At 39.8% G+C, this 23,232-nt stretch overlaps 3 protein-coding genes across 3 annotated transcripts in view; 1 reads left to right on the top strand and 2 right to left on the bottom strand.

Annotated features, from left to right (window-relative positions):
- Positions 1-13,827, bottom strand: part of LOC111461569 (myosin-17-like) — a 16,256-nt gene extending 2,429 nt beyond the window's left edge. The window contains exons 1-31 of the mRNA XM_023105140.1: positions 13,368-13,827; positions 10,983-11,111; positions 10,762-10,905; positions 10,524-10,669; positions 10,116-10,272; positions 9,955-10,013; positions 9,394-9,553; positions 9,133-9,282; positions 8,916-9,052; positions 8,685-8,831; positions 8,400-8,501; positions 8,267-8,324; positions 8,082-8,183; positions 7,816-7,853; positions 7,587-7,713; positions 7,325-7,495; positions 7,103-7,234; positions 6,904-7,007; positions 6,709-6,769; positions 5,591-5,768; positions 4,483-4,688; positions 4,269-4,388; positions 4,083-4,181; positions 3,621-3,842; positions 3,367-3,506; positions 3,152-3,269; positions 3,013-3,063; positions 2,845-2,925; positions 972-1,142; positions 719-874; positions 424-630 (exon numbers count right to left, since the gene is read on the bottom strand). Coding sequence (XP_022960908.1) covers positions 424-630; positions 719-874; positions 972-1,142; positions 2,845-2,925; positions 3,013-3,063; positions 3,152-3,269; positions 3,367-3,506; positions 3,621-3,842; positions 4,083-4,181; positions 4,269-4,388; positions 4,483-4,688; positions 5,591-5,768; positions 6,709-6,769; positions 6,904-7,007; positions 7,103-7,234; positions 7,325-7,495; positions 7,587-7,713; positions 7,816-7,853; positions 8,082-8,183; positions 8,267-8,324; positions 8,400-8,501; positions 8,685-8,831; positions 8,916-9,052; positions 9,133-9,282; positions 9,394-9,553; positions 9,955-10,013; positions 10,116-10,272; positions 10,524-10,669; positions 10,762-10,905; positions 10,983-11,111; positions 13,368-13,370 — 3,876 coding nt within the window. The 5' untranslated portion in view covers positions 13,371-13,827. The remainder of the gene's footprint in view (positions 1-423; positions 631-718; positions 875-971; positions 1,143-2,844; positions 2,926-3,012; positions 3,064-3,151; positions 3,270-3,366; positions 3,507-3,620; positions 3,843-4,082; positions 4,182-4,268; positions 4,389-4,482; positions 4,689-5,590; positions 5,769-6,708; positions 6,770-6,903; positions 7,008-7,102; positions 7,235-7,324; positions 7,496-7,586; positions 7,714-7,815; positions 7,854-8,081; positions 8,184-8,266; positions 8,325-8,399; positions 8,502-8,684; positions 8,832-8,915; positions 9,053-9,132; positions 9,283-9,393; positions 9,554-9,954; positions 10,014-10,115; positions 10,273-10,523; positions 10,670-10,761; positions 10,906-10,982; positions 11,112-13,367) is intronic.
- Positions 13,828-16,576: 2,749 nt separating this feature from the next.
- LOC111461551 (threonine synthase, chloroplastic) lies at positions 16,577-18,409 on the top strand. The gene has a single exon (XM_023105120.1). It carries the CDS (start codon positions 16,713-16,715, stop codon positions 18,315-18,317), a length of 1,605 nt encoding a protein of 534 aa, XP_022960888.1. The 5' UTR covers positions 16,577-16,712; the 3' UTR covers positions 18,318-18,409.
- Positions 18,410-18,438: 29 nt separating this feature from the next.
- On the bottom strand, positions 18,439-21,024 carry LOC111461552 (WD repeat-containing protein VIP3). Its single transcript, XM_023105121.1, has 2 exons — positions 20,573-21,024; positions 18,439-19,239 (listed from the first exon to the last, which is right to left on the bottom strand). The coding sequence occupies exons 1-2, from the start codon at positions 20,909-20,911 to the stop codon at positions 18,616-18,618; spliced, it is 963 nt and encodes a 320-aa protein (XP_022960889.1). The 5' UTR covers positions 20,912-21,024; the 3' UTR covers positions 18,439-18,615.
- Positions 21,025-23,232: the final 2,208 nt, after the last annotated feature.

Here is a 23,232-nt window from a genome sequence, read left to right as displayed (position 1 = left end):
ATCGAGGTGGGATCTCACAATCCCCCCCCCCCCCCGAGTCCAGCGTCCTCGATGGCACACTGCCTGAAACCCAGCTCTAATACCATTTGTAACAATCCAAGCCCACCGCCAACAAATATTGTCCGTTTTGGCTCGTTACGTATCGTCGTCAGCCTCATGGTTTTAAAACGCAACTACTATGGAGAGGATCTAGTCTTGCTTTGATGCCATTTGTAACAACCCAAACTCACCGCTAGCCAATATTGTTCACTTTGACCTGTTATATATCGCTATCAGCCTCACGATTTTAAAACGTGTCTACTAGGGAGAGGTTTCCACACCCTATAAAGAACGTTTCATTCTCCTCTCCAACCGAGGTGGGATCTCACAAGTTTCTTTATCATTCTATAAACACTTAGAAGGACGGTAAGATTTGAGAACTACCTGAATACATAATCCAAGTAAAGGCGAGATCTCTTTCTTTATATTATCTCTTATCATTCCATATATTTTCTCCAAAAACGCCGTAAGCTGCTGCTTAAACAACAGTGCTGGATACTTCGCCTCAACCTGTCGAAAATCGTCCACTCGACCTATCCCCCGACCATTAAGAAACGATAGTCCACCACTTTGCGGAGATCCCCTTAATCCCTGCAATATGAAGAGCGTAAACGAGCGGTGATTAAGAAGAAATAACAAAAAATATAAATGCCTGAAAGAACGTCGAAACGTGTCGTACTTGAGACATCCTTCCGAAAAGAGAAGCTGTAGAAGTTCTCCTCCTTTGAGGAGTCAAGCTAGCAGCTCCACTAGCTTTCAGAGTGTGTTGAAGGAGCAACAATAATGTGGATGTATTAGATAACCAATAAGTTAATACATCATTGTTATCCTGGACCTTCAGTAGAGTTAAAGCCACAAGTATTAATAATATGTAGATGAATTCACCAGACAAGCACTACAGAATTGTTTCAGAAGCAAACGTTGCGTATAACCTCTATCGACGAAGCTATTGTTTGAATGAGTCGATCGAATATGCTCGTTCGTTCGACTTCGAACGACCTCCAGTGAAGAAGACATTTGTATATGACACAAGCAGCTACTGGTTTGCCTCCAGAAAAGCCTAAGTCTTTTGATATGCACTTTACTAGAAGGTCCTGGTTCTCCTGAACATCATAATGCATAAAAAAGACGGAACTAATTACTCTCGAACACGAAGGAGAATCAAATTTTGTATATATGTAACAGTCCAAGCCCACCGCTAGCAGATGTCCTCTTTGGGTTTTCTCTTTCGGACTTCCCCTCAAGGTTTTTAAAACGTGTCTGCTAGGGAGAGGTTTTCACACCCCTATAAAGAATGTTTCCCTCTCCAACTGACGTGGGATCTCACTATTCACCCCCTTGAGGGCCCAACGTCCTCGCTAGCACACTGCTCGGTGTTTGGCTCTGATACCATTTGTAACAGCTCAAGCCCACCGCTAGCAGATATAGTCCTCTTTGGGCTTTCTTTTTTGGGTTTCCCCTCAAGGTTTTTAAAACGCGTCTGCTAGGAGAGATTTCCACACCCTTACTTCTTTTTTGGGTTTCCCCTCAAGGTTTTTAAAACGCGTCTGCTAGGAGAGATTTCCACACCCTTACAAGGAATGTTTCGTTCTCTTCTCCAACCGATATGGGATTTCATAATCCACCCCCCTTGGGAGCCAGCGTCCTCGCTGGCACACCACTCGGTGTCTGGCTCTGATACCATTTGTAACAGCTCAAGCCCACCGCTAGCAAATATAGTCCTCTTTGGGCTTTCTTTTTTGGGTTTCCCCTCAAGGTTTTTAAAACGCGTCTGCTAGGAGAGATTTCCACACCCTTACAAGGAATGTTTCATTCTCTTCTCCAACCGATATGAGATTTCATAATCCACCCCCCTTGGGTGCCAGCGTCCTCGCTGGCACACCACTCGGTGTCTAGCTCTGATACCATTTGTAACAGCTCAAGCCCACCGCTAGCAAATATAGTCCTCTTTGGGCTTTTTTTTTTGGGTTTCCCCTCAAGGTTTTTAAAACGCGTCTGCTAGGAGAGATTTCCACACCCTTACAAGGAATGTTTCGTTCTCTTCTCCAACCGATATGGGATTTCATAATCCACCCCCCTTGGGAGCCAGCGTCCTCGCTGGCACACCACTCGGTGTCTGGCTCTGATACCATTTGTAACAGCTCAAGCCCACCGCTAGCAAATATAGTCCTCTTTGGGCTTTCTTTTTTGGGTTTCCCCTCAAGGTTTTTAAAACGCGTCTGCTAGGAGAGATTTCCACACCCTTACAAGGAATGTTTCGTTCTCTTCTCCAACCGATATGGGATTTCATAATCCACCCCCCTTGGGTGCCAGCGTCCTCGCTGGCACACCACACGGTGTCTGGCTCTGATACCATTCGTAACAGCACAAGCCCACTGCTAGCAGATACTGTCCTCTTTGGACTTTCCCTTTCGGGCTTCCCCTCAAGGTTTTTAAAACGTGTCTACTAGAGAGAAGTTTCCACACCCTTATAAGGAATGTTTCATTCTCCTCTCCAACCGATGTGAGATTTTACAATCCACCCTCCTTGGGGGCCAGCGTCCTCACTGACACACCGCTCGGTGTCTAGCTCTAATACCATTTGTAACAACTCAAGCCCACCGCTAGCAGATATTGTCCTCTTTGGGCTTTCCCTTTCAGGCTTCCCCTCGAGATTTTAAAACGCGTCTGCTAGGGAGAGGTTTCCACACCCATATAAGGAATGTTTCGTTCTCCTCTCCAACCAATATGGGATCTCACAATATGGGATCTCACAATAAACCTCCCTGTCTCCCTCTTTTTAACAATGCTAAGAACCCTTCTTACCTGCTGCTTTTCATTAAGCGATTTCTGTGGTTTTTCTTCCGATTCAGGCTCGCGTAGATTCGATAATACAAGAGCTGTATCCTGATATACAGAGTATATAATTTAAGATACAAAATTTCTATATACTAAAATTGTTCTTTTGTTGTCATAAAAATTAATTTCCCTTACCGACGATACTTTGACCTCTCCGTGCGAAATATTTCCGTTCTCTGGTGTCCTCTGAAGTTTCAACCAAACATTGCTGGTATGTATCAAAGATAATATCTTACTTAAAAGACCAGAGGATCATACGAACACCATAATATACCTGAATAATCATCGACTTCGGTCTTGCAGATAAAGCTTTTCCCGTCGGCGACATAGTCAAGGCTTGTTGACGAAGTACTTGGTTCTCTGATTCCAAATTTGAAAGCTTCTCTTCAAGCCTGATGCATAGAATATAGTTTCATTATTGACTTTAAAGACATAACCAGTTTGATGTAAATAAACAATAGATGCAAAGATTTAATCACTCCTACGAACCGCTGCACCGACTCCTGAAGCTGATCCGCCTTCTTGTCTGAATATTGAAGTCTTTTGGTCAGCTCCATACTTTTAGCTTCGGCTTCGGTACAAGCCTTTCTTGCTTCTTCAGCTGTCGTTTTCTCCGACAGCAATGAAGCCTGTAAATCACTGGGTTAGATTATCCTCTAGAATCACTCTTAGCTGAAGGTTAGAGCTCCTTTGTGGCATTGTGGTTGATTATACTTAAAATGGTACAAAAAGTACAAACCTACCTTCAAACTCTCCACCTCAGCCGTTAAGGAATTGATTTTTTCGGTATCCTCGACGAAAACGGGAGTTTCCTTGACGACTGGAGGTGCTTCTTCAATAGCTTTCTGAATCGCCTCTCGTTCTTCGATAACTCGAGCATTTGCTTCTTCAACTTGTAATTGCATATTGTGTAAAGCATCTTGTAATTTAGCAATTTCTTGAGCTTTCTCCTCTTCCAGATCAGTCTACAAATTCAGTGGGGAAAAACATACATATCAGCTGCTGAACAATGTATGGCTGTTTTGTTTCACGCTAACGCCCACACTAGATATGAACCGAACTGTCTCACAACGTTCTGAACCCAGCTCACGTACCGCTTTGCCCTCCCTCTCTATCTATCCAAGGGATGGAAGGGCAGAGGCCTTTGGTGTCCCCACCTAGATCCACACGTTACGATAAACAAAAGAAAGTAATCAAGAAAATACCCTCATCCGCTTCTCGAGTTGTAAGCGCCATGTAAGTTCTTCGACACGTTTTTCTAATTTGTCTTTTGCTTCTTTGAGTGCACCGGTTTCCTTTGCAGCCTTCATGCATACATAAAATCTATGAGTGTCTTCATTCAACAGTCATCCTAAATACAAAATATACAAAGTCAAGTGATGTGTTTGAACCATTTTCAGTTTTCTTAGCTCCTTTCGGGCGACTCGTCGCCTCCAACTACACTGTGTGGTTAATGCAGCCTTTTGGAGTCTCGTATAGTAAGAATACGCCATGTGACAACGCAAACGTGCCTGTAAGACTCACCCAAAAGGAATCAGAATCTCCAGATCGAGTTCTAAATTTCATAATTCATATAATCACCGTAAAACGGAAAAGAAACAGGACCTGAACAATAATTGCTGCCTTAGTACGCCTTCTAAATCTGAATTCGTCACGAGCCTTCATTGCCCGTAACCCTGTTTGCAATGTGATTGCTGATGAAAGCAAATCTAAGTATGACTTTCGAGCAGTATATCGCTTGAAACACTTCTGGATCTTTAAAGCTGCCGCTTCCCGTTGAAGCTGCTCAAAAAGATTTCGAGCCAATACACCTAATTATAATTGGAAACGAACGAGCGTTAGAATTTTGATAGGAAAGGACAAGTATGACAATAGAAGAGAATACAAAGAAGGATTACTAGACACCCTCGGTTGGAAGGGAGTCCCACGTTGTCTAATTAAGGAGATGATCATAGGTTTATAAGTAAGGAATATATCACCATTGGTATGAGGCCTTCTGAAGAAACCAAAAGCAAAGCCACGAGAGCTTATTGCTCAAAGTAGACAATATCATACCATGGTAGAGAGTCGTGATTCCTAACATGGGATTAGAGTCATGTCCTTACTTAGTCATACTAATAGAATCCTCAAATGTCGAACAAAGAAGTTGCTAGCCTCGAAGGTGTAGTTAAAAAGTGACTCAAGTGTCGAACAAAGGGTATTCTTTGTTCGAGGGCTCCAAAGAAAGGAGTCGAGCCTCGATTAAGGAGAGACTGTTCGAGGGCTACATAGGTCTCAGGGGAGGCTCTATGGTGTACTTTGTTCGAGGGGAGGATTGTTGGGAAAGAGTCCCACGTTGGCTAATTAAGGGATCTGATCCTGGGTTTATAAGTAAGGAATACATCTCCATTGGTATGAGGCCTTTTGGGGAAACCAGAAGCAACGCCATGAGAGTTTATGCTCAAAATGGACAATATCATACCATTGTGGAGAGTCGTGATTCTTAACACACTCTGCCCACTACCAAATGGAGTAGTAAGTGATCAAAGAATTTATAAAAACGAGAACATGGGATTCCGAGACTGTCATTGATGTAAGCCACTGAAGTTTCGTCAGTCTCTAAGAACTCCAAACAATTTCATGATTTCTTGCCGTGCTAAAGAATATTTTACAATGAAAAAAAGACTAATAAGAAACGAGCAAGCGGTATTTCTAAGACCGTCCAAGAAAGTACCTCGAGTAAATGATTGCACTTGTATAGCAGCTTTACGTAACGCAACGAACTCCTTGCGTGCAATAAACGTTCTAATTTGCATTTGAATAGTTCTGGCAGCATTGCTAAGCACCTCTGTTCTCTTTGCATCCAGAGAAGCCATCTGCCCAGCCCTCAGGAAGATTTTTGTCTTACCAATCTGCCCAACCACAGTGATAACACATATATAAGTCTTGGAAATGCTCAACACCCTCAAACAAGTATTATTATGGATGCCAAAAGAATTGAGTTACTTGGATATCCAACACCATATAGGGACATAGGGCCTTGGACACTAGACTCGAAGTTCGAGTAAATGTGTGCAGTTAAACACAATACAAGGACGAGGTTTTCCGTACTGCACGTCAACTAAAGATTTAAAATGTAACAGCCCAAGCCCACCGCTAGCAGATATTGTCCTCTTTAGGCTTTTCCTTTCGGACTTCCTTTCAAAGTTTTTAAAACGCGTCTGCTAAGGAGAGGTCTTTACACCCTTGTAAACAATGCTTCGTTCTCCTCTCCAACCGATGTGGGATCTCACAATCCACCCCTCTTCGGGGCCCAGCGTCTTCACTGGCACACTGCCCAGTGTCTGGCTCTGATACTATTTGTAACAGTCCAAGCTCACTGCTAGCAGATATTGTCCTCTTTGGGTTTTCCTGTTCAGACTTTCCCCTCAAAGTTTATAAAACGCGTCTGCTAGGGAGAGGTCTTCACACTCTTATAAACAATGCTTCGTTCTCCTCTCCAACCGATGTGGGATCTCACAATCCACCCCTCTTTGGGGCCCAGTGTCTGGGTCTGATACCATTTGTAACAGCCCAAGCCCACCACTAGCAGATATTTTCCTCTTTGGGCCGTCCCTTTCGGACTTCCCCTCAAGGTTTTTAAAACGCGTCTGCTACGTAGAGGTCTTTACACCCTTATAAACAATGTTTCGTTCTCCTCTCCAACCGACGTGGGATCTCACATAAAATTAGCATAGAATTGATTAGATACACAAACAATCCCTGCACTGGCAGTCACCCAACCAAATCCAACCAAAGAAAGGACCAAGGACCTCCATAAAAAATACAAGTTTACAGCAATAATGAAATCACCTGATAACCTTCCAAACCCATTTTATCCAGGATCATCTGGCATGCTACCTTGTCATCATGGCTGCACGGATCGTAGTAATATAAGACCGTCAGTGCACAAAGCGTACTGGACACGTATTTCTCGTCTCTTATTTTTTCGGTTTCTTTAATTTTGTTAAGAGATAGCTATGTTCAAAGAGTGGTAAGTTAACTTACTCCAAAACTTCTGGTGCAAGAACCCCAAAACGTAGGAGGAACTCGTAAAACGTTCTTCTGGTAGGATATCCAGCACAGCTGATCCTAATCGCTTCAAGAACACCCTAAATCGTTTAAAAAGCCACATAAAATTAACAAAAAAACCAGATAAAACACAGGTGCATAACAAAACCAATGCGACACCGTAAAGTGTACTCACACCACAACGTAATTGTTGGATAACATTCGAATTCTCGAAAATAGCAGGCTTGAGCGCATTATTTGGCTTTACACATCTGATGTAGTGAGGTTCGGTCGAATTTAACGTCTCCATTAATGATTGAAGTTGTAACTGCATAATTAAGAATGTGAAACCATCACTGTTTTGTCGAATTATACCGCGCCCACAACATAACATGAGTTTCAAGTTAGCCAACCATACTTTAAAACGCGAACCAATGGACGAAAATTTTGAGGATTTTGATGTTTCCTCGGGTTGAGGAGGAAATAAAGCTCTTGCAAAGGAGCATTTCGAGGATGTCAATAGCGCCTGATGTTCGGCTACCACGTAGTCTTTGTTTTTGTCCAAGAATAGATCTGCCAAATAAGTCACCTGAAGCATTTTTTTGTCTCTTTAATTTTGAGAAGGGATGCATCTAAGCTTGGAGCATAAAAAACTAAGAAACGAGCTTAATATACTTTACCTCGCCCGCATAATGAGATATTGTAAAACTCGTACGAGATAGCTTCGGCTTGATGAAGCGCTTGTTGTTTTTGAACGTTTGGTATAACTTTTGAGCGAACGTTTCGTGTGTAGATTTAGGAAACATGCTGTATGGAGCAAAAAGAAATGAGAATGGAAGGAAGAATCGAAAATATTTTCGTATAATCAAGATGAAACAGTTAATACTGATTAAATATTAGCTGACATACCAGGCCTCGTCCAGAAGTGCGATAATTCCCCCCGGTTTCTGTGAACGAAGAACTGCATTTTAATTACTTAAATCTTGTGTTGAGAAAATAAAAGAAATGTGTGGTTTATTAAAAACAAATCCCTTGTTCATATCGAAACACGAGTTAGCAGAACTATTAAGATCTGAATATCAGCAAAACGGTAAATAACAGTGAGGTAAGTGTGCGGTGGCAGCGTTGGACGGAGCCAAACGGGCGTATGGCCTTGCCATTTGAGAGGTACGCACCTTTTCGATCAGATCCAAGACGTCCTGGTTATCAACAAACTCGATATAACTCCAATTGATTTGCTCTTTGGTATATTCCTCCTGCTCCATTTTGAAAACATGCTGCAAATACACAATCGACCAGAACTCGATCAAGAACGTAAGAAGTGTCTTACGGTGAAGTTTACAGATCCAAGTTAACCAACCTGATTAAAATGTTGCTGAAGTTTTTCATTTGTGAAATTGATGCAGAACTGTTCAAAACTATTAGAAACAAACACGATTCAATAGCTAGTAAATATATTACGTTTAACTCACGAATTCACGTACGACCATTACCTGTTGAATTTAAAACTCTCGAATCCATATATATCCAGAACTCCGATCAATGATTTAGAGTTCGGGTCTTGCCCAATCGAATTGTTAATCTTCTCCACGAGCCTACGGGAAAAGTTTAAAAAAGGATGATGAACAGAATCAAGAAGCATTTAATACATTGATAAATCATCTTTATGGAGTAAAAATAGACCGAGATGAAGAAACGAGCGTTTGCAGAAAGAAAACGTGTTAAGAGAAAGGATGTCCCTAGAGATCCCGACCCGACCTTGGGACTAGAGAGATTACCAGTCAAAGAGTCGTGAATAAATCGTTTTAGCCAAGGCATCCCTACTACCCAAAGCAGCCACAGGATCAAGCGTTCGAGTTATAACTTCTTCTGGCGTTACCATAACACGTTGAATCAGTGCAACTTCCAAACTCTTTGCATCACACCTAAATTAAACATTTAGAAAATGATAGCTTTTGAAGTATTAATAACGACTAAGACATCATATGTCGAAATTTTAGATAACGTACTTAAGCAGTTCGGCAGTCGTATTAAGATGAAATCTTGATTTTTCATCCTTAATGACTGAAGAATCAATCTCCTCTCCCTTTGAGAATTCAATATTTCCGAGATGCAAAATTGCAGCCACGACCCTAAAAATCGCGTCCTGAAATGAATTATTTATTATCAAAATTTCGATGCAACAAGAAACAGCACGATTGCACGAAAAAAACACTGAAAACTAACCTGCTCCTCCTCACTGATTCCAACTACATCCATAGCCCTTCTGGTTGCAAGATACTCATGCGCATCGTTCACGCCATCCAATTCAAAGCAGCTAGATTGATTTAAGTAGTGGAACGATTTCGGGTTTTCTAATTTATACTTCGCTCGTTCCTGGTTTTTGTCAATGCATTGATTAGAATCACGTCTACACGCTACCGTCACTACTAAGAAATCGGTCCATTATATGTGAATGATTTACAGTTTAAAAGTTGAGAATTGTACCTCAAGAGGAGATGCACAGAGAAGGTAAAAGCAATGATAGTTTCGTTCAGGATCCGAGATCTGACATACTCGAGACCTTTCAAGCAAATAAGTTCGGACAGCTGCGCCAGAGATTCTCCCGCTCTTATCAAATTGAATCTCAACAAATTTACCAAAGCGACTGCATTTCGAACCAAAATTCAGTCAGTAGTTCACATTTAAGAATGTTTGTCCCTTGCACGAACATTCCGTGATAATGAAGCAGTGAAGATATATCGAGTTTGAAGGCTTAGATAAGCCAACCACCAATAATCATTGGAGCTCAACAATTACCAAAGTGACTGCATTTCGAACCAAAATTACTAACGCTTGCATAAACCTTTCGAGCAAGTTAAGTGAGTCGTTAGCATTTAAGAATGTTCCGTCCCTTGCACAAGAACATGCAGTGATAATGAAGCGTGAAGATATATCGAGTTTCAAGGCTTGAATAAACCTACTGCCCATAACCATTGATCATACAAGTGATCATTTCAACTCAATAGTAGATAATTTAAACAAAATTTTCCGTGTAGAACCGCTCACCTTGAGTTATTGTTCCTAACGGTTTTCGCATTTCCGAACGCTTCAAGAACAGGATTGGACTGGGAGGAAATAGAAAGGAATAATCAAGGAGTTTGCTATAATACATAGTAAATATAAACTTTGACATACTTAAAAGTATAATTAAAAGATCCTTATCATACTTCTAGGACTTGTTGTTCAACGGTTCGCCCTTCCACTCCAGATCGACCTCCAAGGTACGCAAGATACCGCATAAGCATCTTCGTGGTCTCGGTCTTACCAGCACCACTTTCTCCACTGACTAGGATTGAATTGCTTTTTCCTTCATTAATCATAGCCCTGTAATGGATAGAAGAAGCTAGTCAAGCCAAAATGAAGAAACATTTTCGTTAAAATTCGTTATTTCGGTCTTTTTCTCATCCCCCTTAAGGTAGTGTCGTGCTTTATAAAGAACGACAGTTCGAAATGCCTACATGGCAACACTAGTAGTTTACTGCTGAAGTAATTTAAGTTTACAACTAGACCAAGAAATCATTGGCTGTTCAACAACTAAACGATACGAAATTTATTGAAGAAAACGAGACGCTTACCTGTATGCCACTTCCGCAACCGCAAAGACATGAGGACTTAGTTCTCCGAAACCAGCTCCTTTGTATTGTTCCATCATGTGAATATCATACAGATGGGGTAATCTTTGGAATGGATTGATTGCAATAAGTATATTTCCAGTGTATGTCTGTGCAGATGTTAAAGATTTGATATTCAAATATCTGTTATCTGGAAAGATTCTTACTGCATGCACAAAAAGAAAAGATAATAGTTTCCTACATAGATTTCATTGAGTTCATATCTGGTCGCCAAGTTGCTCAAAACTCCCGGTTCGTGCAAGTATGACAGCTTCGTCATGTCATCTACACCTGCAGCAGGTGCTTCGGTATCCTTGGGGTATATCTTCGATATATTCGTAACAACCTGCAATTAATAGTCGAGTATCAGTTCAATAGTCCCAGGTTGGATATCAATTCATGCACACTGAGTGCCTGACTCACTGTTTTCCCATTGGTAGCCCGGACATGAACTTCCTCGCCATTGATTCGAAAAACTTCCCCGTCAATCCAAGCTAGTTTTGGATCTTCAATCCAGACATGAGAACCTACAATGATGTTAACTGGTCCACTCTATTTGCAGAAAAGAGGTACAAAGAAGTGTTAGTGTTCAAAAAGTAGTAAAACGCAGTTCAAAACAATAGAATTATATAGAGCGTGAATCTGAAATAAAATGGATCTCTCAAAAAGAATAGACAAAAAAGGATAGTATTCATAAATTCTACATGATTGTTGAAAATTTTCTAGCACTTGATTGTGGAAGCTTTTCGAGTTCTAGTACGAGTTAGAACAAAATTAGGAATGTTTTTAAAACACGTCTACTAGGGAAAGGTTTTCACACCTTTACAAGGAATGTTTCGTTCTCCTCTCCAACCGATATGGGATCTCATAATCCACCCTCTTTGGGGGCCCAACGTCCTCGTTGGCACAACGCCTCGTGTCTGGCTCTGATACCATTTGTAGTAGCCCAAACCCACTGCTAGCAAATATCGTCCTCTTTGGGCTTTCCCTTCCGGGCTTCTCCTCAAAGTTTTAAAACGCGTCCACTAGGGAGAGGTTTCCACACAATGCTTTGTTCTCTTTTACAACCGATGTGGATCTCACAATCCACCCCCCTTGGAGGCCCAGTGTCCTCGTTGGCACATCTGCCCAGTATCTGGCTTTGATACCATTTGTAATAGTCCAAGCTCACCGCTAGCAGATATTGTCTTCTTTGGACTTTCCCTTCCGAGCTTCCCTTCAAGGTGTTAAATCGCGTCTACTAAGGAGAGGTTTCCACACAACGCTCTATTTTCCTCTCCAACCGATGTGGGATCTCACAAGGCGCTTCTACAGAATTTGGCATTGACTAGCTCCTTTCCATCAAGTCTAAAGTTGCAATCTTGTGGTCTTCCGCAGTCAATCTCTGTGAGAAAGTTGGAGATCGAGGAACCCAAGATTTTTTTTTTTTTTTTTTGAAACGGCCGAGAGATTGGTCGGAATTGTGGGGTCGTTCATTTGATCAATTATACTCCTTTTTGTAACTATACTACTTCTTTGATAGATACCAACTGAAGTGTCTTTGTGTAGGCTCTCTTTGCTATTTTCTCCTCTTTTCAACTCTTCACTTTTTCAATGCTTCTTATTAACTTTAAAATGAACACATTTCAGCATATGCGCCTTCTAATATAAGCTAAAGGGTAAAGTTCATAGTTCCATGTACTTGCCATCCACCAACAAACGCCTAAATAGGGAAACTCCATTTGTACATAAAATTAGAGGGGGAAACTACAGCCCTATGTGATGTACAATATCAAAATAGGTAGTTAATTTATTTGCACTTGACCAAAGATGTAACGGCGCTAGTCCGTAGTAGATAGTCCTCTTTGGGGTTTCCCTTTCGAGCATCCCCTCAAGGTTTTTAAAACGCGTCTGCTAGGGAGAGGTTTCCACACCCTTATAAAGAATGTTTCGTTCTCCTTCCAAACCGATGTGGGATCTCACAATGCACCCCCCTTCGGGGTCTAGCGTCCTCGCTGGCACTCGTTCCCTTCTCCAATCGATATGGGATCCCAAATCCACCCCCTTCGAGGCTCAGCCTCCTCATTGGCACTCATTCCCTTCTCCAATCGATGTGGGACTCCCAAATCCACCCCCTTTGGGGCTCAGCCTCCTTGCTGGCACTTGTTCCCTTCTCCAATCGATGTGGGACCCCCAAATCCACCCTCCTTTGGGGCCCAGCGTCCTCGCCAACACTCGTTCTCTTCTCCAATCGACGTGGGACCCCCAAATCCACCTCTTCAGGGCTCAACCTCCTTGCTGGCACATCACCCGGTGTCTGGCTCTAATACCATTTGTAACACCGCTAGTAGATGTTGTTCTCTTTGGGCATTCCCTTTCAAACTTCCCCTCAAGATTTTTAAACGCGTCTACTAGGGAGAGGTTTCCACACCCTTATAAAGAATGCTCCGTTCTCCTCCCAACCAATATGAGATCTCACAAAAGATCTCTTCGGTCGAATTGGAACAACTTGGATGTGCTTTCATTCCCCAGTTCAGTTCATTCTCGAGGTGTTCCATATTCCAATTCAGCCTACACAACTTACAAAATTAAACTCACAACTACAACTATTCCTGATGGCAATCCACAACCTGAAGGAGTATAAATAAGACCAGCATGAACTGGCAACATAGTTTAAGCTCAGAAAATGACAATAAAATCACATTCCATTGAAAACTCTACCCAATAGTACAACTTCAAATTCAAAATTCAACTGAAAGTAGCAAGCATTCCATCAAACAAATTACAATGTATAAACAAAACGAATATCAAGCATTCCATCGAAGTTACCATGGTGATTGTAAACAGAGATCTCCCGTGTTAACTCATCCAATACAGAACAATGAGTCAAAAGGAACCAAAGACTCGGCGAGCCAGATCGGAGCAAACAAACAAGTACCCACAAAGCTTCAACACCTGAGATAGCCAAAAACAAAGCTATCAAAGCTGGAGTTCGCAAATGGGTATCAATAAAAACCCCTCAAAAGATCTTCCCCAGCCGCCGCTAACTCGAAAAGTTAGATCGGATTGAAGCTGATACAAATATAGAAGGTTGAATAAGAGGATAAACAGGAAGAACAGAGAACAAAGCTGCGTCTAAGTTGTTTTTTTCTTTCAAATTTTTTGTGGGTTACCCCCCTTTTTCAAAGCTTCTTCCGATTGTTTGTTTATAAACAAAAGCAAAAAGTTCGAAGCAGCATTTCCGGTTTGAAGGGGTTTCTCTCTCTAAAAGTTTAAAAAATTTAGTTCTTACGATTTTGGGGAATAAATTTCTTTGGTTTTGTGAAAATGGTGAGAGGTCAGTTGGCGTTGGTATAACAGTCGTGGCCTCCACATACCATCTGTCTCAATTACTCATAATTATGCTCTAAAACCAACATTAGAGCGCTAATTAAGGCCCCTACGGTCTTTGCCCATGTTTTTTGCTTTATTTACACAATTTGCCATAACAACTCAAAAATAGGATTATAATTGATTTTAAGATTATTATAAAAATTAAAAATATTTGACGCGATCATAATGATACGTCATGACTTGTGAATATTTTATATTTAAATTTTATAATATTTTAATTATTAATGTAACATGTATTCTCGTGTGATTTTTTTTTAATAATAAAAAAAACATCCCAATCCATGTACACCCCTAATTTCAATGACCTCGATCGCCAAAATCCAATGTCTTGTTTACACCGTTACGTTTTGGATTGCAAAAACGAACATAATTCAACTGATGTAAAATACACATTTTCGATAAATAGACTAGAGATTCAAATTTTTCACCTCGATATTGTTGAACTCGTAAAAAAAAAAATTAAATAATTAGTTTTTAAATTTTTTATAAATATACCATTGCCGATGTGGATACGAGAATGTTGGGAATACAACAAAAATGTAACATTAGTGGTACAGAAAAACGTCGTGAGTACATAACTGAGAACAATTATCTTTCTTAATACTTTACATTCTTTTACGTGTGAAATCGAAAGTGAAGCCATCAAACTATGCTTTGTTTATTACTTTTACCCGTAAATGATGATTTTGTCATACTCGCCCACGAGACACACGTCATTAAGTCACGTCACGTGAACTAGTAGAATCCAAAACTTAACTGTACAATGTAGAATGAACACACTGGACTCACGAGTTTCAATTTAGCCTCACATGGACAAATGGAATTCAAAACCTAAGTTTACAGTGTAGAACGAGCATAATAAATTTACGAGTTTCGATTCTCATTCAGTCGACTAAAATTTTCGTGTCTGTCAGGTTAGGTCAGCATGTTGATACAGAGATTAGATTGGGTGAATTTGGAGGTAAATTAAATCATTTAAATGGAGGGAATATATGACGTCACTGCCAATCGGATGCCTGCTAATTATTGGTTGGCGCCTTGATACTCGGGGGGCGGGAAGAATATACGGTGAGTATTAATTTAGTCCCACATTTTCCCTAAAAAAGTCATTTTTTTTCTTTATATTTCAAAAAAATGATATTATGTTTCATATTCTTTTAAGGTAATTATCTCCACAATCTTCATCATATATTCAACTCCAATTTGACTTTTTCCTTTTATTTTTAATTAGGTTCTTAATATTTTTTAATTAACTCGTTCTCATCTATAATTCGAGGTATGTTTTATTATCGTTCATATATCAATAATTTTAAAGTTGAATTTTTTTTTTAAAGTTATTGATGTTGGATGAAAGTTCTGCTAATTTAAGGAATGATCATGAGTTTATAATCAATGAATACTCTCTCTATTGGTATGAGGTCTTTTGGGGAAGCCGGAAGCAAAGGTCATGCTCAAAGTGGACAATATCATACCATTATGGAGAGTCGTGTTCATCTACCAATTGATTAATATATATGTCTAAATGTATCATGGAAACGTCCCGAATCGAAATATGGGTTTCAAATTACACTTGATTTGGTTGAAGAAATTTTTTAGATAACTCAAAATGGTTTATTTCTAAACCTTTAATTTATGCCAAATAAAATTGTAAATTTGATAAATTAATGACGTTTTTATCATATCTTTGGAAATAGACTATTTTTTTTTTAACTTGAACACAATTAAGTAGATTAGGACGAGTGACGTCTCTAAAGACTTGAACTTATAATTGCAGATTACTAACAATTTTGCAATGTGACGTGTATGTGCAATTACGTGTTTTTCCCTCTTATACAACTAAACAATTCATTTGACACGTATTGCAATACATTAGTCAAGTTCCTTCTACATTGTATTTACTCCCAGACTGAAATATTTACCAACGTGGCACTTAGAGGTATTCATAAGACAGGGTACGGTACGGATGAGAAAGTCTTCCTCAGACTTGCTCCTATCTCATATTTTAATCTTTATTATTGCAAAATTCTCCACTTATTCTTACAGAATCAAAACCTAGAAATATTCACGAAATAGAGTGAGGACGAGAAAGTCATCACATACCCGTTCACATCTTAGTTTTAACACATATAAAGTAGAGTAGGACAAGGACAAGAATGAAAAATATAAACCCAGCCCCAATTCCGTTTAGCTAACTCGAGAGATCTTTCTACTCTCTTCTCCGTCATCCTTTAAAACGATAATTTTTAGAGCATGTCCTCGACTCCAACCACAGGTTGAGCAAAAAAAAAAAACAAACAAAACGAAACTTCTTCAACTTTAAATGTAGAAGTTAAAGCTATCAACTTTGTTTAAGGAAATCAAGATAAGAGTAATGATTACGTGTAGCCATGATGATCGACACGAGGTCACCCATCATCTGTCTCATAGCCAACACATTGGCTGGCCTCGAGCCCATGATGAGCCATGTATCCCAAAACCTTGCCACCATCCAACCAATGGTGTCGAGGTCTCAGCTTGGGCTCGAACACAGTCGACTGGTTCGTTGGAGAGCAAAGCTCATGGACACAAGGTTCACTAATTTGATAACCATGGACGTTGTACGGTTCGAACGCGGACGGTGGAGGGATGTTGAGAGTGGGCCTTCAGCGGGCCTTTTTTTCTTTGTAATCGTGCTCATTTTGCTAGGTTAAAAGGAAGGTCTGGAAGTGGAGTTATAATCAGAGAAGCCTTGTTTTAAGACATTATCACCGCCACCGCCGCCGCCGCCGCCTCCGCCTCAGAATGGCTGCCTCTTCGCTGTTAAACCCCGCCATTTCTTTCCCCTCTTACAAGCCCAAGCTCCAAGCCAACCCAAAGTTCCGAAATCCCATTCTCAGAATCGGACGAGTATCCGCCACTTCCGATTCGTCTTCCTCCACGCCGACTAATGGCTCTCCGTCATTGTCGACCACCAAGAACCGCCGCTCTGCCGACGAGAACATCAAAGACGAAGCACGGCGCCATCGTGCAGCCTCCGGAGAAGACCGTAGCAACTTCTCGGCCAAGTACGTGCCATTTAACGCCGGCGCCGACTCGTCTGAGTGGTACTCGCTTGACGAGGTCGTTTACCGGAGCCGATCTGGTGGATTGCTCGACGTTCAGCACGACATGGAGGCCTTGAAGAAATTCGACGGCGCGTACTGGCGCAACCTCTTCGATTCACGCGTGGGGAAAACCACATGGCCTTATGGGTCCGGTGTGTGGAGCAAGAAGGAGTGGGTGCTGCCGGAGATTGACCCCGACGATATCGTCAGCGCCTTCGAAGGTAACTCGAACCTGTTTTGGGCTGAGAGATTTGGCAAACAGTTTCTGGGTATGAATGATTTATGGGTAAAACACTGTGGGATTAGCCACACTGGGAGTTTCAAGGATTTGGGCATGACTGTTTTGGTTAGCCAAGTGAACCGGCTGAGGAAATTGAAACGCCCCGTCGTCGGAGTCGGTTGTGCATCGACCGGAGACACATCGGCCGCGCTCTCGGCCTACTGCGCATCTGCAGGGATCCCTTCAATCGTCTTCCTCCCTGCAAACAAGATTTCCATGGCACAGTTAGTTCAGCCCATTGCAAATGGAGCCTTTGTGTTGAGTATAGACACTGATTTTGATGGCTGCATGAAGCTAATTAGGGAAGTTACAGCAGAATTGCCCATTTACTTAGCCAATTCCTTGAATAGTTTGAGGCTTGAAGGGCAAAAGACGGCTGCCATTGAAATTCTACAGCAGTTTGATTGGGCAGTACCTGAATGGGTGATCATTCCAGGAGGCAATCTTGGGAACATATATGCATTTTACAAAGGATTCAAGATGTGCCAAGAGCTTGGCCTTGTTGACAGGATTCCTAGGCTTGTTTGTGCACAAGCAGCCAATGCTAACCCTCTGTATTTACACTACAAATCTGGGTGGAAAGATTTCAAGGCTGTGAAAGCAAGTTCGACGTTCGCCTCGGCCATTCAGATTGGGGATCCTGTTTCCATAGATAGAGCTGTTTGTGCTCTACAGAATTCGAATGGCATCGTCGAGGAAGCGACAGAGGAGGAACTAATGGATGCAATGGCACAAGCTGACTCTACTGGGATGTTCATTTGCCCTCACACAGGGGTGGCACTAACAGCTTTGATCAAGCTGAGAAACCAAGGTGTCATCAGCCCGACCGATAGGACGGTGGTGGTGAGCACTGCTCATGGCCTGAAGTTTACACAGTCGAAAATCGACTATCACTCCAAGGAAATCCCAGACATGGCTTGCCAATTTGCTAACCCACCTGTTCAAGTGAAGGCTGATTATGGGAGTGTCATGGATGTACTTAAAGATTATTTACTACAAAAGTCTCCAATGTCTAAAGTGTAGTACCTTTGTAGATTATCGCTTTCGACTCGGCTGGCTTTTAATTTCTGTTGCTCTACTTTACCTAGTAATAAAATTTGGCCCTTGATTCCAAATCTGGCAAATGAACGCAGGTTAAACGAAGTTCACAACAGAATACTATCATTGAATATAATAACACCATGTTATAATGTTATAATAACTCGAAAGACAAGCAACTTAATTTAGAAATAAAACGATTAGTTTGGGCAACAGCTAAAGATGAAGCAGCGGACAGCAATTGCTTTCTAACAAAACTAACAGCCCTTGCCTGTCTGCTGCTTCAAGAATAATCATAAAGGGAGATGCTCTTGTCATCAGACACACTAGCAAGTCGACCAGACCGAACGCCAGCACCAGGTGGTCGAAATGCAACCCCCCAGACCTGATCACTATGGTTAGTCATTGTCTGAACGGCAGTCCTCATGTTGAGATCCCAAAGCCTAACAGTTCTGTCGCTAGAACCTGTTGCAACAGCAGCGCCATCAGGACTTGCATCAACGCTCAAGACCCAACTTGAATGGCCGGACATGGCTCCAATCAGAGTTTTCCCTTCCACATCATACATGTGCACATGGGCATCGTCGGAGGCTGAGAAGAGTAGCCGTGGCTCAACAGGCGAATACACAAGGGATCTCACTGGCATGAAGTGGCCTTCCAAGTGGTGTAGGAACTTTGCGCGAGCTACATCAAAGACTGAAATGGTTCCATCCATTGAACCGCATGCAAGTCTCCTCCCATCAACGCTCCATGCTACTGAAAGTACAAACTTCTTGCTAGCAGTTTTATCAGTGGGCTTAGGTCCTTCTGGGCGAGGAATTGATAGAGTTGCAGCCAGCTTCCACGTGCTTGTGTCCCAAATCTTAATTGATGCGCTACCTCCACCAGCAACTGCTAACATGGTACCCTGATGCAAAGGTTACTGTTAAGTTTGTACATGAACTGTGAAACAGATCAAATGATTTTTGTGGTTTTTCTTTTCTGGTCAGAGTGAATAAAACTGAAACATTGCTCTCCTTGATTCAGCTAAGTTCATGAACATACAGGACAAAGCTGCTATTTTGGAAGAAACAACAGGTTTTCATAAAGCTAAAACAATGCAAGCTTTCATATATGATAACAAACAATGTTCTGATAAATTGATAAGGTCACTGGAACCACGATTTCGAGCATATATCAAAGAATGAGTTAGGAATGTTCACAGCTATTGACATATGTCCTAATGTGCAGAGAACCATTAGAATTACCTATGTGCACAACAAGCAGAAAATGCAAACGTTTCGAACAACACAACACTAAAGGCATGATATTTTTTTCTCTGTTTTAGTCGACTATAAACTACGATAGTAATCGTAATGAAATATTTGTTAACAATCAACATCTATCAAGTGTCACTGTCACAAATGGCATTCCAATTCCTGCATTTAAAGGGCTAATTTGCATATGAAAATAATTGATAGACAACCTTCGTTTCAGTAAAATTTCAATAAAAGCGAACCGTTGATCCGAGTTAAATGAATAAAGATATACTGGTGAAAAAAATGACCAATGAGCAGCTATACTTCACCATACCACAGTCATCGACAGACATTTCATTCATTTAAGAATCAAGTCAATTTACCAACTTTTTTGAGAAGAAAGTCGGTGATCAAACTGAAATTCAATAAATCAGGCATCTTGTAAGTTGCACAAAGAAAGAACCATAACAAATGAAAAAGCTACTATCTAGATTCGCATTTCTAACAGAGAGATATGAACACTAAGGATAATAACTTGTTTTTTTAGATATCTGTGAGTGTCCGTTCTAGATTATTCTCACTAGACAATGTGACTTGTTTAGTTGTTAAATTTGGTTGGGAAGGTAACTTGTAAAGATAATTGAGTTAAGGGAGCTTTCTTCCTCATGAAAATTATAAGATCTAAGTAACTACATAGCACTAAATGACACAAGCAAATGCAAAAGCTATTGGAAGATTATTGCAATAAAGAACTTTCATGTCCAAATCAGGTTACGTGAACGGAAAAATAGTTTTAAATTCTTAGCAAGATCCTCTAATAAAAAGTAGACGATCTGAATCACAAAAATCACAGCCAAACAAGTTATGTACTATCAGTAAACGGCAAAACAATCTCAAATTCTTAGCTTCGTCCTCAAATAAGTGAGCAGCAAGAGAAAATTCAGAAAAAGAACAAAAATCAAAACACCGAGAATTCAAAGCAAAAAAGTCGCAAGAAACTACCTCGGGATTGAAGCGCATTTGCCAGACCTCAGAAGGCGGCGCCTCAAGAGTGGCGATAGTGGAGTTGGAATCGACCTCAAAGATGCGAACAAAGCTGTCGAGGGAAGCAGAGGCAGCAATGTAACCGGAAGGATGAGCAGCAACAGAAACAACGCCGAGGCAGTGGCCAGTGTTGGTGCGGTCCAAGTCGAGTTCGTCAGACTTCCAGAGCTTGACGGTCTCATCGAGCGAGCCAGTGACGAGGAGGGAAGGGCGATTGTCGGTGGCCGGAATCCAAGTCGCCGCCCATACAGACTCTTCGTGAGCGTTCTCAACGGATTTGAGACCGGCGAGTTTCATCGGGTCACAGTCGGTGTGTCGTCTCAGTGAATTGGGGGTGACGCTTAGAGTAGAGCCCTAGCACGTCGGATCATTATTTCTCAGTTCTCAATGCGGGAAAGAAGAGGGAAATTAAAGTAAATTAAAACGACGTCGCTGTACGGATTCAATCCCCAAACTATCCGTATAGCGTATTAACGAAGCCGCCTGAGTTCACATCAAAATCTTTTTTTTTCTTTTTATTTATTTATTTTATCTTTTTAATTATTATTATTTTCAGTTTTTTTTTTCTTTTTTTATAAAGTTTAAAGAATCTATTACTTGTTATATAATAATAATAAACATTTAGAAATTTATTAAATAACAAATTATAAGTTCGAGATTTATTAAATACCTTTTTAAAAAAATAAAATTATAATATTATGTTATGAACGTTTCGAGCACAAGTACAACCAACTTAATATACACACTTCTAATAAATAATGGAAGAATTTAATACCTACAAAATTTTAATATGCACATCGGTATGTGTTAACACGATATTTTACTAATTTGTCACCTATGTGTCTCGACATTCTACTATATATCTTAGGGAATATTTCAATGTGTTTTGTTTTCACTCACATGCATCATAGAAAAAAATCAATTAAATCACCTGACATAATTGTTCCAAGCAAAACACACTGGGGAAGAATGAACTCTTCAGCGAAAGCATTGGAAACCGTTTTGATTTTATTAAAAATTAAAAGAAAATAATAAATACGAAAGTAAGGATTCTACCTCGTAGAAACCGTATCTTACAAGGCTCCTTGCAACTAAAAATTCTTCCACATTAGACTGAGATTGTCCAAAGCTTGTGGGAGCCTCTCGAAACAAAATAAGGATTGAAGAGTGAAAATTTCAAGAAAATTATCGGGAGAGAGAATTTTATTCTCGAGAAAAAATGTGGGAGAATAGTATATGGTTGGCTCTACACAAGGATTTTATTAATAGGGACTCGAAGAATCTTTATTAAATAATATATTTAAATATCACATATTATTCCAATCATATTTAAATATTATAAGATATTTAATTTGAATCTCATTCCATCGTTTGAATTTTTTAAAAATGTATTTTTATTGGACAGATCAATATAAATTAAATATTATTTATTTAATAGATCAATATAAATTAAATATTTTAATATTTAAAGTATAAAAAATAATAAATATATTTTCCTATTTTAATAGGCATTTTTTCTCTCTTTATATTTAACTTATCTAATATAAAAATATTAATCGGAGGATTTTAAATTAAATATATTTTTTCTTTCACAATTAATATATAATATATTAAATATAAATTTTAAAACTTTTAAGATTTTCTTACAATTAAATTTAACTTGCTATGAATTAGAGCCGACCAAAAAATTATAAACCAGAATAATACAAAATTAATTAATTAAACTATTTAATTATCCAATTTCCATTCATTAATTATAGGTTAGACCTAAAGTTGCACTTTTATGCATGGTGGGATATGTTATGTCCATCGACATAATCATTAATCATTCTCGAATTGTTTATAATTACAGTTCGGTCAGAAGTCTGTTTTATCCCTATAATTACATCGTTCACGTTATGAATAATTTGCTTGATTCAATCTAAGTCTCTCCTGGGACAACTTTTGTTCGAATTCCAAAATTAGTACTTTGAGAACAAATCATCTACTATCCTTTGGTACGAAGTGATATTCCACATCTCATGCTATTTTGTTCCCAATCATGTGTTTGGTTAAGTTCTCAAAATGGTAGACATGTTGAATCGGCTGCTTAAGTCATTCTCACCCATGCAAATTAAAGGACAGACCTTCAAAGTTCATAACTCACTCAAGATTAAGATCGAGTCGTCTATACATCAGGTGAAATATTAATCTTCTCAATTAACGAATTTATAAAAAAAGAATTAAATATTTCTTGGTCCAGTACTATACAAATTCTACTGGATAGGATACCCTTATTCACATTTCTCCACATGAACGACTTGGATCAAATCATTTGTAACGATTACAAAGTGGACCGTATGAATAGAGTTGTTACTATGATAAGGCACCAAACCTTATCCATATACTATAGACTATTTAAGTTATTACTTGAACGTAATCCTCTTACATGTCAACCATACACCGTTCAAGATTACGTTAATAATCTTAGATTTTAATTAAATGAATAATATTAAATTGTAAATAAAATAATAAAAGTTAAATAATTAATTACGAAGCTTTAGTGCATAAATTTCAACCCACTAAATTTATGGTCGCCCTCGTTTTAATATGGTATCGATTGATTCATATGAAACCCG

Source organism: Cucurbita moschata, unplaced genomic scaffold (genome assembly GCF_002738365.1).
Source record: "Cucurbita moschata cultivar Rifu unplaced genomic scaffold, Cmos_1.0 Cmo_Scf00025, whole genome shotgun sequence".
NCBI lineage: Eukaryota > Viridiplantae > Streptophyta > Magnoliopsida > Cucurbitales > Cucurbitaceae > Cucurbita > Cucurbita moschata.
The sequence above is the reverse complement of the archived record's forward strand: the minus strand, read 5'-3'. Positions and strand labels throughout refer to the sequence as shown.

Bases quoted from the DNA above. Each gene is read 5' to 3' on its own strand.
- LOC111461551 (XM_023105120.1), top strand. From the start codon at position 16,713: ATGGCTGCCTCTTCGCTGTTAAACCCCGCCATTTCTTTCCCCTCTTAC.
- LOC111461552 (XM_023105121.1), bottom strand. From the start codon at position 20,911: ATGAAACTCGCCGGTCTCAAATCCGTTGAGAACGCTCACGAAGAGTCT. The intron at 19,240-20,572 runs GTAGTTTCTTGC...CCTTTGCATCAG, and splicing joins AAATGCGCTTCAATCCCGAG to GGTACCATGTTAGCAGTTGC.